Below are 15,617 nucleotides of genomic sequence, written 5' to 3' on the forward strand. Positions count from 1 at the left end.
GTAACTCCCACGTAACTTGTGGGCTTACTGTATATTATTTGGACACCAGTGACCAATGAGTAGGACATGCTTTGTGTGCAGAGCTAGCCCTGTTGGTTCATAGATGCCAGTTCTTATGTGTACTTTAGAGATCTGAGACCAAACAGTTCCCCCCATAGACACATCATTTCCCACAAATTCCTTCTATCCCCACCCATTTTTACCCCCATAAGTAATGGAAGGAGACATCTAAGCAAACATGCTGGGTTTGGTTTGACTACACATTTCAGTTCCTGGGATATCTCTTCGAGACTGCAGATGTGGGTTCAGAATACTGCCACCTCATAATGTTTGTCCTCACTTTAAATATGTTCATTAGTAGTACAAATCTACACTCATTTAACTGGATGTGTCCCATTAATCTTATTTAGGCTTACTTCCCAGTAGATGTGTATAGGGTTACAGTTAGTTACTGAAGTTTGCTTAGAGGGCAATCAAGCAGCCATTGTACTAGAGAGCCCTGACCTTTTATGCTCTCTGAACTGATCAATATTCAAAACAAGCTATAGAAATAAGCCACAGTTGCACAATACCATTTATAATTAAAAATACATACTTTCTTTTACAAAAAAAATGTAAACCATAACAAAGCATAACTAAATGCCAAAAGGAGAATTCTATATTAGGCAACCCTGAAGAAATGGATACATATTCATGCAGAACACAAGAACAGAGATGGAAAATTCGTTTTCTGTAACAAATATTGAAATTCACATTTTTCTCTTGGTACAAGCGAAACAAGATCAAAGTTCAAGAGACAGCTTACAATTAAATTAAAATCCACTGGCTTTTGCATACAGAAGCAGGTTCAGAATTTTTAATAGGTATGCATTTTGGGGTAACCTTGTCTTTAAAGGATAATGTACAACAGCTAATACATTTGGCTTGTAGCACCAATAGTACCAGTCTAAAAGAAAATGTTAAGGCAAGCACACAACAGAAAACTAAAAGAAGAAGTTATCAAGTTTGAAAATACAAACATCTAGACTAAGTTCCTGTAGCAGATGGCTTTAAAAGAAAAGGACCACATATAGAATTATGACTGAACCATGTGGTACTATCGTTTGAAGCTGTCAGCATCATTCATGCAGTGTGGAGGCTGCCACCCTTCCTTTGCTGACTGAAACTTCATATACAGCATAAGGTGTTGATTTTGGGTGCATCTCACAGAACTGCAGCAGAAAGTAGAAAGCAGGAATCTTATGAAATCAGACAGAGAAATCTTGCACTCAGTAGAGCTCTACTGGAGCAAGATTCCTGTGTCTGATTTGAGGTAATTTGCCCTTCACACTGCCATTCTGGGTGGCACAACCCATGCTGATCATCTGGAGAGGCTTTTTAAGAGTCTAGGGGGCTTCAGTGGAAGGAAGTTTGGTTCTTCAAGATGCCTTCCACAAATCAATGTTAAATCAAGAACTGGTAACATCGGAAGGAAGGGAAGAAAAAGAAAGCTGCACAGCACATTTTTAAGTTTCAGAATGCCTATGAAAGAATCACAGGATCTTCAACAAAACAAGCAAGTGGATATATAACCTCTGAAAAGAGAAGGAAAAGGGAATGCAATTATTTCATTTTCTAGCATCATTGATATTATACCTCTGTCAACAACTGTACATAAAAGTTAAGGCCCGCCTCATACTTTGGGAATTCATCAATCACATGAGCGGTGAATGTCTGAAGCAAACTGAATTCACCACATGTGGTGAATTTTTACATAGTGCAACTGCAAAGCACTTATCAAAGCTTTCAATTTTCACCTGTAAACAAATCAATAGGGCACTGCTGTTCCTAATCCCCATAGACTTCAAAGTAGCCGTGTTTCAGTGAATTTTTGAATCAAAACAAAAACTCTCCTGTGACTCAGGATTGATCTACCTAAAGTTTTAATCACAGTAAGCATCAGTATGGAACACATTGCAGAAACTGGGTTTAGAGGAATGCAAATTGTAAAACGAGATCCTGAGTTTTCTTCAGCTTAAGCTTCTGCTGCTTAAAGAAAAAGAGAATTTTTGCAGGCACCCAGTTCAAAAGATGAAAAATTCTCTCTATAAATGGAATGTTGATAAGTGCTTTGATTTGAGCATATTTTTACACTTGCCTAACTATTTAAGAATATATAGCCCTAACAAACTAAGAAAACCAGGTTTTCCTTCAACTAAAACAAATGTGTAAAGTCTTGGTTTCCAGAGTATGCTCAAAACCATTTGTGGATTTTTAAAAAAAGGAATAGCTCAAACTACATGCTCCATATTTCTGAATACTTAAAATAAACCCTGATAGCTGATACCTGCTAGTATTCTTTTCATTATCCAAAAGGCATAAATACCACCAAGTGGGAAAAAATTACCTGAATACAAGCCAAATACCTGATTCCTAATGAATAGGGGGAAAGACCAAGGTCAGAGATGTAGAAGTCTGACCTACATGAAAAGCTGCAGCACCAGAAATCCTTTAAAAAAAGTTAAGTCAAACGCCTCTAACAATAATCTCATCTTCAAAATTATTTATAGAAAAATACTGTGAAATCACTAGCGTTACTATTAATCCAGGGGCCCATTTTCAATACAGAAAACCATAAAAATAATCCTAATTTAGTAACACAGTCTAAAGCTCAAAGGGCATTGCTAAGCAAACAGTGAATACAGTGCAGCAGATTTCATTCGAACTTATAAGGTGTTTAAAATGATTCTGACTTTTTTTTTTAAAGTTACAGCAACAGGAATTTTGGTTATCCAAAAATCCTTATTATAAATAAATAACCCAGAAAGCCCAATATAACTATATATCAAAATATAATAGCATTCTATGGCCCCATTTAAAGAGGTATCACTCCAGTTTAAAGAGTCATGGCTTCCTCCTGAAGGGAACTGTAGTTTGTTGCTTGGCAGGGGGTTGGACTCGATGGCCCTTGTGGTCTCTTCCAACTCTATGATTCTAAGGGTGCTGAGAGTTGTTAGGAGACCCCGATCCTGGTTTAAATGTCTAGTGCAGAGGGGACCTATTAATATAGATTTCTAGTATTGGTGAACTTTAGATAATTCCAAGACTATTTGAATTATCAGTATTGTACTACGTAAAATTTAATTGTAAATGGATTCTGGTCACCTCCTATGTTTAAAAAGAGAAAGATGTAGCATTTAAGAAATATCACCTAAACCTAAAAGCAAATGCAGGCTATGCTATTGCAATGGGGGAATTATTACAATGAATCATCAACATCCCTAAGTTTATCATTTTCAAAAAGTACAAAATGGCTATCTTTGAATGATCTTATTAAAATCTGGTTGTTTTAGATTAGGTGTAAATTTCTGGAAAGTCACAAATATTATTGATGTTCACTTTTTGCTTTCAGTTTTTATTATATTGAATAATGCTGCTTATATACATATTTCTTTTTATTTAAAGGTGATTCTTTTAATAATTAAACAAAACAAATGTTTCTAAGTAAGCAAAAAACAAAACAAAATGGCTATCGGTAAACATTGTTACAGCCCAGGCATTTTTGAATTAGGTAAAAATTTGGACTGACAATAAATACTTAAAAATGAAAGTTTCAATCACTGGGTTATAAACACCAGCAGGCATGGTTTTTTCCAGTAGTACAATTCATGGAAGAAACTAGTTCAAAATATAAAAAGCAAAAAGGTCCCAGTCTTTAATTTACCTATGAATTCACACGCCACCAGTTTTAATGAGAACTAGAAACTTGTGAACAGCTTCAATATCAAAACAAGTAGAATTCTAATATTATGGCTCACTTACCTAACTACATTCCTATCTCTGCAGTATTCCTAGATAGAGAAATTGGAAAAGCTATCAAGTTACAATAGCAATTTTTTCCCACCTAGCTTTGTAAAACATTTTTAGATGTCTCCGAGGGAATGGGGAAAACACTTCACCTGCAGTGCCTTGGCGAAGGAGAGAACGAGCAGGTGCTTGGCTTCTCCAGCTTATCATTTAGGAAGCGTGTGTAACAACCGGAATGTCAATTTCAATGGCAGAGTGGCGTGACCGCGCAGAATAAGGTTGGGAGGCGTAACTATGCACACTGGGCGCATGAGGATACAGAGGCTGCCAGAAAGGGGAAGGAAGCGTTTTGCATGCACAATACCAAAGGAATAAGAGGATGGCTGTAAACAGTAAGCCTCCTGCACTGGCAATGGCAATGAACACAGAGATGTCAAAGGAAAAAACCGGTTCGTATTTCTTGTTCAGTTCTTGGTTATGAAAGATGACCCAGATAGATGGCGTCAGGCAAATGACACATGCAAGAAGAAAGAAGAGGCCGGCCACAAGATGGCAGCCCGCACTGTTTATGAGACATCTGGCCTGCTTGATGTTGGGCACTGTGGTTATGAAGGCGGTATTACACATGCCGATCAAACAGAGAAACAGAGCCAAGACAGTGGTTAACATGCTGATGGGGAGAGCAAACTGGAGGACGCGTAAATCCAGCTGGTCAACTGCTGTGTACCACTCGGTGTCGTAGATGACGCAGTCTTTGCTGCCATCAAAGCGAACACACTTAATCCAGAGCCCAGTGTACACGGTGACATTCTTCTCATTCTTGTTATAGGTGAAGAGCCGCATCTGTCTCCAGTTAGGCAGCAGAGCCGCGGCGATAAGTCCAGATAAGGCAGCTGTACCAGAAAGGAAGGCGAGGACGGTCGCAGCATGGACATCACGGCAACCCATCTTAGCCAACAAAAATGCCTCCTGGGGGGTAAAAAACTTTACTAAATCATCAAGATTTATTATCTGAATAGCTGTTTTTACGATAATTTTACTGTTTTACTCTGTTCGTAAACCACTGTGATCGGTTTTTTAAAAAAATCATAATAAATGAGTCTATAAATTGTATGAGATAAAGAAATAATAAAGAAATATTCTGATCGACCCCTTTTTTTAACCATAATGAGGGAGAAATGACGGACAGTCTTGAAATATAAATTAATCTGAATTCTGAAGAAGGCACATTGGCGCTTGGGTTGTGCAGGAGGCTCTGCTCCAATGGGCCACTCTTATTAAATAATACTTTTTTTCAGAATCAGAAGCTACTTGTGGGTAATTAAAAAGCAGCAGGCGTAGCTGGTATAGCAAAGGAGATCCGGTGTACCTTGTTTGTCACTCCCTGGGCCTCTCACCAAACTATCCAGCTATAGTTAGGTTATAGCTAGGTTTCATGCTTATTTAATAATGTGTGTGAAGAGGGGAGGGACCCTGCAACCATAATACTGAGTCTTTTGCATACTGATAAGGATCAAATTAAGTTGATAAAGATCTAAGCTGAGAATAAGTCTTTACAGACACCAGCACTTATTATGTATGATCAGAGATTAATGTCTTAATATGCCTTCAGTTGCATGTTGGGAGAAGTTCTTTCTAAAGCAGCGTTTCCCAAACATTTTCCACTCATGGCCCTTTGAAATTTGCTGAGGGTATTGGTGGGTGACAATTATTTTTCTGCTTGGTGTAGCCATTGTGCTAGATGTTGTATGATTCTTAATTGTATTTGTATCTGCTTCTTTTTTATATTTTGTATTTTCTTGCATTCCACAGAATTCAACTTGTAATAAAAATAAAATACAACGTAAAAGAAGCAATGCAAATAAAAATTACCACAAATATTTAAGGGGATTGATATGTCATCTCCCATCTTCAGTCAGAAATCCACAGACGGCCACAGACCACATGACTGAAACTCAGACCAGATTTCACTTGTGGTGTAACAGTTACCATGGACAATATGGATTGATATAAAAGTCAGAGTTTGGAAGAAGATGCAGTTTTAAATATTTAAATCAGGGCTCCAGGGAAGGGGCTGGGGGAAGTCCTGAGATTCAGAGAAATCTCTGTATATGGATATGTAGTTGGATTTTTATTTTTTTAATTTTGTATTGGGGAAAAAAATTTAAAATAAACTCAGACCAGTTTGGGAACCCCTGTTCTAAAGGCTTAGAAGAACAAACTTACCAAGAGATTTAACCAAATCCAGAATAACAGCAGAACTCTTGCAAGTAGTAGAACAATTCTAATAGATCTAGGGGGCGAAACAACAAATTAATTCTGGAGAAAATACAACTACAACAGATATAACAAACTAGCCTTCACTTATATAAAGCACTTCAAAACCCTTCGTTATAGTCACAATTAACATGTAGGAGTGAATCACTGCTATAGAGATGGGACAGAAGGAACAGGGGTCAAGATGAATTCCTCAGAGTTAACTTGGCTGGAGCCAGCTTCCCAAGATCCAAAGCTCCCCTTATTGCACAATACCAGTTTTTTACACAAGGGAATATTCAGTAATAGTTGACCTCCAAAAGTGCGAAGCCTGTAGGAAGGAGTTCCATCAACACATCTTCATACTCAACTCTTCCCAAACTATGACAGTGTTACATTTCTTCCTATGAGTCGTCAAAAGAGAAAAGTTTTGCTATTTTTCTACCTTTGCTCCTCAATACCTATCCTAAGGGCACATGACAGTATTGCAGAACACTCTGCACCCAAAAGTGTTGTACAGATGAGTAATACTTTTTTTATGAGATACAAGCCTGGCTCGGATCTTCTGCATGTGCAAGTCATTTATGTACAAAGGGAGGCTGCAGACTTCACCTGAGGTGCTCAAATTCACATCTATGTTGTGCTTCTCATACATGTGTAGGCAACACTCCAGGTGATCAGAAACCGTATTTCTTCAGCATTCCTGACTGCGTGGAGTGCTGTATATATGCACTGCAGATGTGCATTTGGTACCACCTGCTACCCTCTACATGTAAGATCTAACCTTAAATATGAAAAGTCAGTGCTTAATATTAACTTGTAAAAACATAGTATAGTTGCCAATCTTTATCTGGCAAGGATCATGCATCTCTAACAGTTACACAAGAAGAAATTCAACAGGTTAAGTTTTTTCCATCCCTTCAAAGCTGGGGAAGGCTTTACAAGCTGAGCTTGGGTTTAATCACCATAGTTCATAATTAGAAGGATGCAAGATCAATTTGAGAATGTAGAGGGAACCACATATGACTTGCATTGATTCATTTATGTGCTAATAACTGGGTCAACACTTGTGATAAGTGTATTTGAACATAATGTGTTGTTTATACTGGTTTATACATCTGAACTGTTTCACCTTCAATTATGGGTTCTCACACTCAAGGAAGGTGAGAAGCTGATGTAATCACCATTTTGAAACCTTCAAAAACACTGTACAGAAACTATAAAAAGACAGTCACTTTGCTTGTGTTACTAATGATGACTAAAGAGAAGGAACAACTCACAAGCAAGCCCCAGTGTGTGGGCTAAACTGTGACTCAGGGCATAATAAGTATCAAACCATTTGAAATACAAACACAAAGAGAAGAACGTAAGAAGACCTGGATCAGAACAAACGTCTGTTCAATCGAGTGTCCACAGTGATCAAGAACATGAATCGCACAAGCAGGACACGAGAACTCTTCCCTTTTGTGATTCCCAGCAATTGGTGAGGCGTACTGACTCAAAAACCTGAAGGCTGCATATAGCCATCATGAATAGCAGTCACTGGTAATTTTTTCTTCCATGAATATTTCTGATCCCCTTATAAAACAATCTGAGATAGAAGCCATCGCCGTATCAAGCAGGCTGCAGCAGATCCCACAAAATAATTATGGGTTGTTTGAAGAATCACTTCCTTTGCGCTGCCTGGAATCTCCTATTGATCGCCCCATGTTCGAGTGTTCACCCCAAACCAGAGTATCAGAGAAGGACCAATTCATTCATTTATTTTTAAAGGTAATATTTCATGCCAGGTGTTTATATGTTCATGCCATCGATCTTTAGGGTGTATTCTAATACTTATCTGGGAGTAAGTCCCATTGAACTCACTGAGACTTCCTTCTGAGCAGATATGCATAGGACTGTGCTGTTAAAATATATCTACGCCGAAGTAAATCCCATCTATTTCAATGGAAATAACACCTTATCGGTCCGTAGTGACGTATGATTCTAATGAAATCCAGCCTCTCTGGAAGGAGCAATGGCTCACATATAAATAAATGCAGAAGGAGAGATTATCTCCACCGTACTCACCCCCTTCCCACGCTCGAGGGACTTAATTTCCAAGCATCCAATTTCTCTTCCCCCTCTTGTTGACGCTGAGGATTCCCAGTGTCGGCTTTTCAGGAAGCGGCTGCCTTTTCCAGGTGTGCCCAAAGGCTTCTGGGATTGAAGTCTCCGCCTGCAATGCTCTTCGTTTCACCTTCCTCTCTAAAGACTACAATTCCCAGAAATCACTCTTCCTACTCTATTGTTCCGGGTGCTTCCTCTTTCTGATTGTATTTCAAGTTGTTTTCTTCAGCTCCATCACGCGTTGCTGAAAAGGAACTGATGCTGGAATAGGACACTCTGCATCTCTTCAGAGGCTTCTTGGTTACCGGTTTTCTCTTACCCTTTTGGATATGCCGGCTGCTGCGCAATGTAAATATTCTCTGCCTCTCTTTTTAAGAATTGCGTGTCCAGCTTTCCCCTAAAGCATAATAATGGATCCCTGATCTCAAAACTGTGTTTTCTTTAAAAGTATCAGCTACAGCATTTTGAGAAGGCAGCTTTTAAGACCTGGCTATCACTATCCACCTGTGAGTCTGACCTGGAAACTCAAATCTGAAGCAGCAAAGTATCAGCCAAATTCCAAAACACGACATAACCAGCTAAGCACGTTCAAGGGGACGTGGGGTTATTATTCCCGTCAGAATCCCCCTCCCAAGCTGTTTCTGATACAACTTGACAGGGGTGGGGAGAGAGGAGAGAGGATATGTTGGAAGCCACCCAGAATGGCTGGGGCAACCCAAGTATAAGTAATAAATTTGTTATTACTACTAATAATAATTCCCAACCTACAGTACAATCTTACATCCACACAAGTAGAATTTCACTTCTGATGTAATCCTTTGGAACCCAGCTGCTAGCTTTCATATATATATTATACACCACAGCATTCCAAACATGGTTTTATCGTTGTTGCTTTAAAAGCCTCATTTTCCTGTGATCTGTTTTTTTTTTTTTTTAATGTGCAGGTTGGTAGTAGCCATATTAGGGGAAGAACTGTGCAAGGAAGCTGGGGGGAAACCAGGACCAGTGCTATTTATTCCTGGGGCATCATTGCAGCAGATTATTCAGGACCATATTAGGAAGCCATCCCAAAGCTGATCTAATTATGTGGGAAGAATCAGTGGCCTTTGCTTCCTTTCCAATTCAGTTGCAGTCATCTCTAATCAACCATTTTTAGCGTCCCTGCTCAAAAGAGGTGAGTTCAGTCTAATTTAGGCAGACATAATTTATTCCGATCAAGAATGTATAATTCCGTAGTGCAAAATTTGAGTTTTGTTTATCTTGGATTATCTATGGCTGTACAAGTCACAAACATTCACTATTTACATGTCTGTTCCACTAAAAGGCATTCTTTGCCAGCCACTATGTTAATTTCCAGACCCCATTTTTGCCACTGTTGTCTAACTCTTTTATCTCTTCCCTTTTCCTCTGTTCATCTTTGGGGCATCCAGGATAGAGACTATGCCATTGCCATGCTTCAACTTAGCACTGCTACTGATAAATCACTTTACAGTATTAGTGATTTTAAATATTTCTGCCCAAAATATTTCAGGAAAGTGAACACATGTAGTTTTATACGTTCTCCTGCACTGATTCAAGGATGCCACTCTTGAAATCTCTAGTAAATGATAACAAAAAGAATACCTTATTATCTTTATATAAAATTACATGTTTATTTACATCTTTTGAAATATATTCTACAACTTAATTAAGAAGGTTGTGCAACTTGAAGACTTGTTGTAAAATATCATGATGCACTTTTCTGTATTTTACAGAAACTGGAAAATAACACCCTCTCTCTTTGAAATGGTTGACCTGAAAGAGTGTGTAAATACAGGCTTGCCACAAACTCAGTTGTGTTCAGAGGCCTGCAAAGATTCATGTGTTAATATTATATAATAGTTTGTGTGTGTTAAGAAACTGCTATATTTCTGAGCTCCTCAGTGCACGAAGCTGCTGGTTCTGATGATCTTCAATCTTCTTCTCAGATTCTTCATCTAGTACTTTTCTTAAACACATGATCAGTTCTTCAATTCCTTCACCAGAGTGTGCAGATATAGGGATGATCTCTTTGAAGTTGACAGTGACTTCTGGAATCATATTTTTTGGAAGAGTGTGCATATAATCTGAAATATATATATATAATTAGAGTTACTACACATAGGATAAAGCCAGTATAAAATTTGCTATTTAACTGTTAAATAGTTAAATAGATTAATTTAAATAGTTAAATAGATGCTTGATGTAATAGCAGTAGCAGAGTTGTTTGAAGATATTCCATTCCAAGGAAGTCAGGGTAATTGGTTTTTGGACTGCCAAGATGTTAGGAGAGGACAATAGATGTGGCTGTTGGCCCAGAAGACTTCCTAACTGCATTTACTGACAGAATAGATTCTAATAGATTTGCATTCCATTCTTCTTCTAAGGCTCTTATCTGCTGGATAGCCCAGTTGGTAGAGCATGAGTCTCTTAACTTCAGGGTTATGGGTTCGAGCCCCACGTTGGGTGAAATATTCCTTCATTGCAGGGGGCCGGACTAGATTAACTCTCTTTTCAACTCTACAATTCTATGACACTAGCATTTTAGCATCATTACAGTTCTAGGCTAGCATGAAAGACAACATAGTTTGGTGATACAGTATTTTACTTTAAAATACAATCAATATACTGAAAAACGTTTCTTCTTTTGCAGTAATGAAAACTCACTACTTGCTACATATCAAAGATATGTGAATATGCTATCTTTAAAAAGGAGCTGTACAGTAAGTATCTCACCTTGAGGACTCCACAGTTGTTCCATAAACTCATTCAATTTTTCTCGTGCATTGGGCAAATCCATTTTATTAACGGCCAGAAGTGCAGATTTAGTTCGAAGTTCTTCTTTATATAGTTCCAGCTCCTGTGATATAAGTCGTTTCCATTTGTAAAATATTGTCGTTGAAAGTATTTGGCTTTATACCAGCCTTTTCATTTAACTCTTAATTACTACACAATACATCTGCAAACCAGAGCAAGGAGGGCCACATTCCCTTTTAAACAACCTCTCAAGACCACATGACAGGTGTGAGCAGGCCCAGAGGCAAAATCAAGGTACGTTTAACCTTTCACACATTACTGATTACTACTGTCTACCATGTGTACACAATAATAATACACAACCGAAATTTAAATAGAAGACGTGACTGTATCACATGACTGGCTTCTCCCTCCTGTCTTGCCCCATGCTCCAGTCCTAGATGCCTTCATAATGGAGCTGTTTCCAGAGGAAGAACTGCGAGAGGAAAAAGACTCTGCTTGCCATCAGGGGGTAGTTGGTTTCATCTGTACTGCCCTACCTCCAGCCCGAGGAAGAATAACTATAATAATAATAATAATAATTGTTGTTGTTTATTTATACCCCGCCCATCTGGCTGGGTTTCCCCAGCCACTCTGGGCGGCTTCCAACAAAGATTAAAAATACATTAAAACATCAGTCATTAAAAACTTCCCTAAACAGGGCTGCCTGTCTTCTAAACGTCAGATAGTTCTTTATCTCTTTGACATCTAATGGGAGGGTGTTCCACAAGGCAGGAGCCACTGAGGAACCTTCAGAAGGGAGTTGTTGCCATGGGCATTATGTGTACACGTAGTTTTAATGAGCTGAATAGAGTAAAAAAATTATGAGTCATAGGTGTGTGGAGTGTGTGTATGAACTTAACAGTGCTTAGTTTATTTTTGACTGCTATTTTGTTGATGTTGTTGATATTGTTTTCTAGATTATAAATGCTGCAGTGAGTTATTAATCATATAGCTTGCTTTGATTTAGATATTTAGCTTTTTTTTTAGTTGTTTTGTTAACGGAGCTTTATAGGTTGTAATTGTTTCACTGATTATTTCTCAATTATTCTGTATTATTTATGTTGTATTTGTGATGTTTTAATAAGTTCTATCACGTTATTATATGTTGTTTCTAAGCCGCTTTGGGATTCCTTTGAATGAAAAGCAGCATAGAAATATAATAAATCAAACCATAGCTGTCCGGTGAATATTCTCATGTGGAATAAGCGCATGAAGCCAATATAAATGGGACAGTGTACACTTGGGAGCACATGAGCCTCTCAGGTATAAATTCCTAAGAGACAGTACCACTGGAATTCATAACTGTTAATCTGCATCACAAATTTTGTTAGCTACGTGTTTTCTATTTGATAACAGGAAGCAATCTTGAAGACTAAACTGCTTGACTTCTCATTGCCTTCTGAACCGGAGAAATTTCCACCATACAGATGAAAATAGAGTTAGTGAAAAACAAAGTGACAAACACTATGTTAGCAGCTCTCCCTAGAAGTATTTGGAAACTTCCAAATCTCAAACATCTTGGATACAGTTTTCAAGTTTGTAGCTTTAATAGGTGTGCCATTCAAGTAAACATTTCAAATCAAATCTTAATCAGGTCTCTCATGTCAGAACATGCGTGTTGCAATATGCACAAATCATGCCTGTATATAAAAGAATCAGTAAACTTACCTTTGCAAGTAGTATTACAGTTTCAAAGGCTGTTCTGAATGGGCTTGTAGGAGAAAGCTGAAACCCAGCTACATCAACCTAAAAAAATCGACATTTTTTTTTTTTTAAATCAGACAATCAAATGCTTTCTCACATGATTATCCTTCACTTTCCAAGAGACCATGAAGATGACAGGCAGCGTGGGAGTGATGGCAGTGAGGTGGCTGTTACACACAAAACATTCCCCCCCCCCAAAAATAGCATCCTCTCTGCTATATCTGAACAGTTTCCAATTCACAGAAAAAATGTGTTTGCTTAGTTTTATGTGTTCTGTTACTGTCTCTCCTCCGCTGCCTTGCGGGATATCTACGGGAGAAGAAAAGGCTAAGGAATAAACCCTACACAAATTAGGAGTGGAGTCCCTAAGACATTTAGGTGGCATCTTGGATGCTTCCTTCTGGCAACTCCTGCAGTCAAGCTGATGCCAAACATATTGCTATGTTTTCCTTTGGAACACACCAGCAAGGCTGAGAGAGGTGGGGTCTTGTCTTCTGGACACCCAAGGGCCTCCACACACACTTCCCAGACTTGTGTCCAGGCAGGACTATGCAGCTGTCCTTTGCGGGAACTGAGCCTGCAACCTTGGTGATGTCAGCACCGCACACTAACCAACTGAGCTATGCAGCTATCCATGTTACATGTTAAATTTTCATTTATAATATTAGCAAAGCTATGGCATGATGTAATGAACAGGCACCCCCAGGTTACTTCTTCGGCAAAACAAAGCCTAAATTAAAAGCAGACTTTAAAGATGTCAAATAAAAAGCTAAGCTACAGCATGTCCTTACAACAAAGAGGAGCTGTTTGGTTCTTTCCACATGCTTCAGAAACTTGTGTCCTCTTCCTTTATTTGCATGTGCACCTTCAATCAGTCCTGGAAGATCAGCAACTGTGATCTAGGAGGGAAAGAAAGATTAGACTTTCACAAAAGACCCCATCATCATTTGGGTCGCATCGATTTTAAAAAAATGGTTACAGCATCTCCATTAGAGACCAATGGCTTGAATTAGGCAAGAAGCCTTAACTACTAGAAGAGACTGAAAGTGCCGTGTGATCTGGCTGAACCATTGAAAAAACTACACGAAGACTCCCTCATATATCTAGTCCCAAGCTACATTATGGAGCAGAACTCCCCCCTTCATAAGTCTTCAACTAGCCTTTTTTTGGGGGGTGGGGACAAAATGAAGTATTGCAGTCATGAGCAGGATACAAGTTCTAATCAGTCACATAAATGTAAGGTTGGGAATGGCCCACAGTTTTGCAGGAACTAGTAATTGCAAGTCAATTAATCCTTGACCCCACCCAGAAAAAAACAGACTAACGTGACCACAGCAAGTGAGTTTTGTATTCTTGCTGCAGGATCAAAAATTTTCCCCTTTGAAAATGTTTTCTCCAACCTTAACACTAAGTTTCCATTAGAATTGTCTGATTTAAAAGTAAGCTTCTCCTCGCACACTGAAAGGTATGTTTTGGAAGGCTGTGAATGACGCATGGCATGCATGTTCCCTCTCTCCTCTTGTGTGCAGCTTTTCCTTCTCCTGTTTAGCGCCACCCATAGTTTGCCATTTCCACACATATTTTCTGATTCTGGTTGTGAGGGAAAAGTCTAGCCATAGTTTCAGCAGTAGCCCATGTGGTGGTGCACAGCCATCATCCTGACCCTGCAATCTCTGCAGTTTACCTGGAAAGGGCTGGAACAGGGCAGGGGGTGGTAACCCTGACTTCACTGCAGCTCTGCCTCCAACGCCACCCGCAAGTCCCATCCAGGTAAGTTGCAGTGACGTCAGAACTGGGGGGCGGCTCTGCACAGGCCACTACTGCATAGTTTACCAATTGAGACAACACATCCAATTTTGGTTATGGTTAAATAGAGAGAGGGAAGACCCATACAGGAGAAGAGGGAACATGCAAGCATGCAATTCATTAGTAACCAAACTATGCTTCGGGCTTGAACCGTTACTTGTATAAACATAGCATGCTCATTTGGGTGCTTAATAAGGTTACCAGATTTTTTTTCAATGAATCCGGGGACACTTTTCAACTTCAAGGGATTCTGTATGGGGACTGATTTGCAAATCCGGGGACTGTCCCCGGGAAACAGGGACATCTGGTAACCTTACAATAGAAAACACCAGGCTTGATCTTCTAAGCTATTCAGAAGTCAAGGGAATATTTTTGCATGCTGTATTCTGAGAACTGAAGAGTTTCCCACACTTTGAAGAATCAAGCAATTATCAACTAATTTGCAAGACTCAAAACTTAACATATATTACATTTTGGGTGGTGGGGGATAAGGATCAAAATTATTTCCCATCAATTCTAATTTTATGCCTGCTATGGTAAAAAAGGACAGCTAGGAACTACAATGCTTGTTTATATATTCGTTTCATAAAATTTATACACTGCTTGATTGTAAAAAAAACAAACAAACCTCCAAGCAATTTTTAAGAGTCTTGTACAGATGCTTAATGTTATTTTGAAGTTCTTTTAAAGTACAGGGGGAAAATATAATCTTTAGCAGTAATGCTGCGATTCTTATCCCTGTAATACACTTTATTTAGAGAAAGATTAAAGCATCGTCAGACAAGCCCTCTACACCCTGGTTCCAGGAAGGAGAAAAAGCAATTTTACTCATTTTGCATCTGTGAACTCCATTGTTGCACTGTTGTCATCAAACACCTCTTGATAAAATGCTTTCATCTTATGTCTTTGATTGCTCTCATGTGCCAGCTAGAGTTCTACACATCAAAGTCAAAATTAGGTTGTGTGCAATCAAAAGTTTGGAAGACTCATGAATGAACATGGTCCTTAATTCTTCATCAAAACTTAGTAGCATGGATAAGGGACCTCATATTTGGAAAAAATAATCTTTCTGAACAAACACAGGCAATTTTAAAAATTATTTTAACAGGCCTATGTTTAGCACTCTACAGTAGATCACT

The 15,617-nt window shown here is 38.7% G+C and overlaps 2 protein-coding genes across 3 annotated transcripts in view; both read right to left on the reverse strand.

Annotated features, from left to right (window-relative positions):
• Nucleotides 1-561: 561 nt before the first annotated feature.
• Nucleotides 562-8,271, reverse strand: CLDN12 (claudin 12). Of its 2 annotated transcripts, XR_014503631.1 has the most exons (4): nucleotides 8,113-8,271; nucleotides 6,013-6,079; nucleotides 3,939-4,755; nucleotides 562-1,574 (listed from the first exon to the last, which is right to left on the reverse strand). XR_014503631.1 is itself a non-coding variant. In XM_083405841.1 (3 exons), exon 3 carries the CDS (start codon nucleotides 4,732-4,734, stop codon nucleotides 3,997-3,999), a length of 738 nt encoding a protein of 245 aa, XP_083261967.1. In that variant the 5' UTR covers nucleotides 4,735-4,755; nucleotides 6,013-6,079; nucleotides 8,113-8,270; the 3' UTR covers nucleotides 3,425-3,996. The 2 variants fall into 2 exon arrangements, 1 of the variants encoding a protein (XP_083261967.1); XM_083405841.1 differs by lacking the exon at nucleotides 562-1,574 and having other exon boundaries at nucleotides 3,425-4,755; nucleotides 8,113-8,270.
• Nucleotides 8,272-9,781: 1,510 nt separating this feature from the next.
• CFAP69 (cilia and flagella associated protein 69) overlaps nucleotides 9,782-15,617 on the reverse strand; it is a 50,740-nt gene continuing 44,904 nt past the window's right edge. Inside the window, exons 30-33 of the mRNA XM_083407185.1 lie at nucleotides 13,464-13,571; nucleotides 12,637-12,714; nucleotides 10,906-11,029; nucleotides 9,782-10,256 (exon numbers count right to left, since the gene is read on the reverse strand). Coding sequence (XP_083263311.1) covers nucleotides 10,054-10,256; nucleotides 10,906-11,029; nucleotides 12,637-12,714; nucleotides 13,464-13,571 — 513 coding nt within the window. The 3' untranslated portion in view covers nucleotides 9,782-10,053. The remainder of the gene's footprint in view (nucleotides 10,257-10,905; nucleotides 11,030-12,636; nucleotides 12,715-13,463; nucleotides 13,572-15,617) is intronic.

The sequence above is a fragment of the Podarcis tiliguerta genome, assembly GCF_965153285.1.
Source record: "Podarcis tiliguerta genome assembly, chromosome: 12".
In the NCBI taxonomy this organism is placed as follows: domain Eukaryota; kingdom Metazoa; phylum Chordata; class Lepidosauria; order Squamata; family Lacertidae; genus Podarcis; species Podarcis tiliguerta.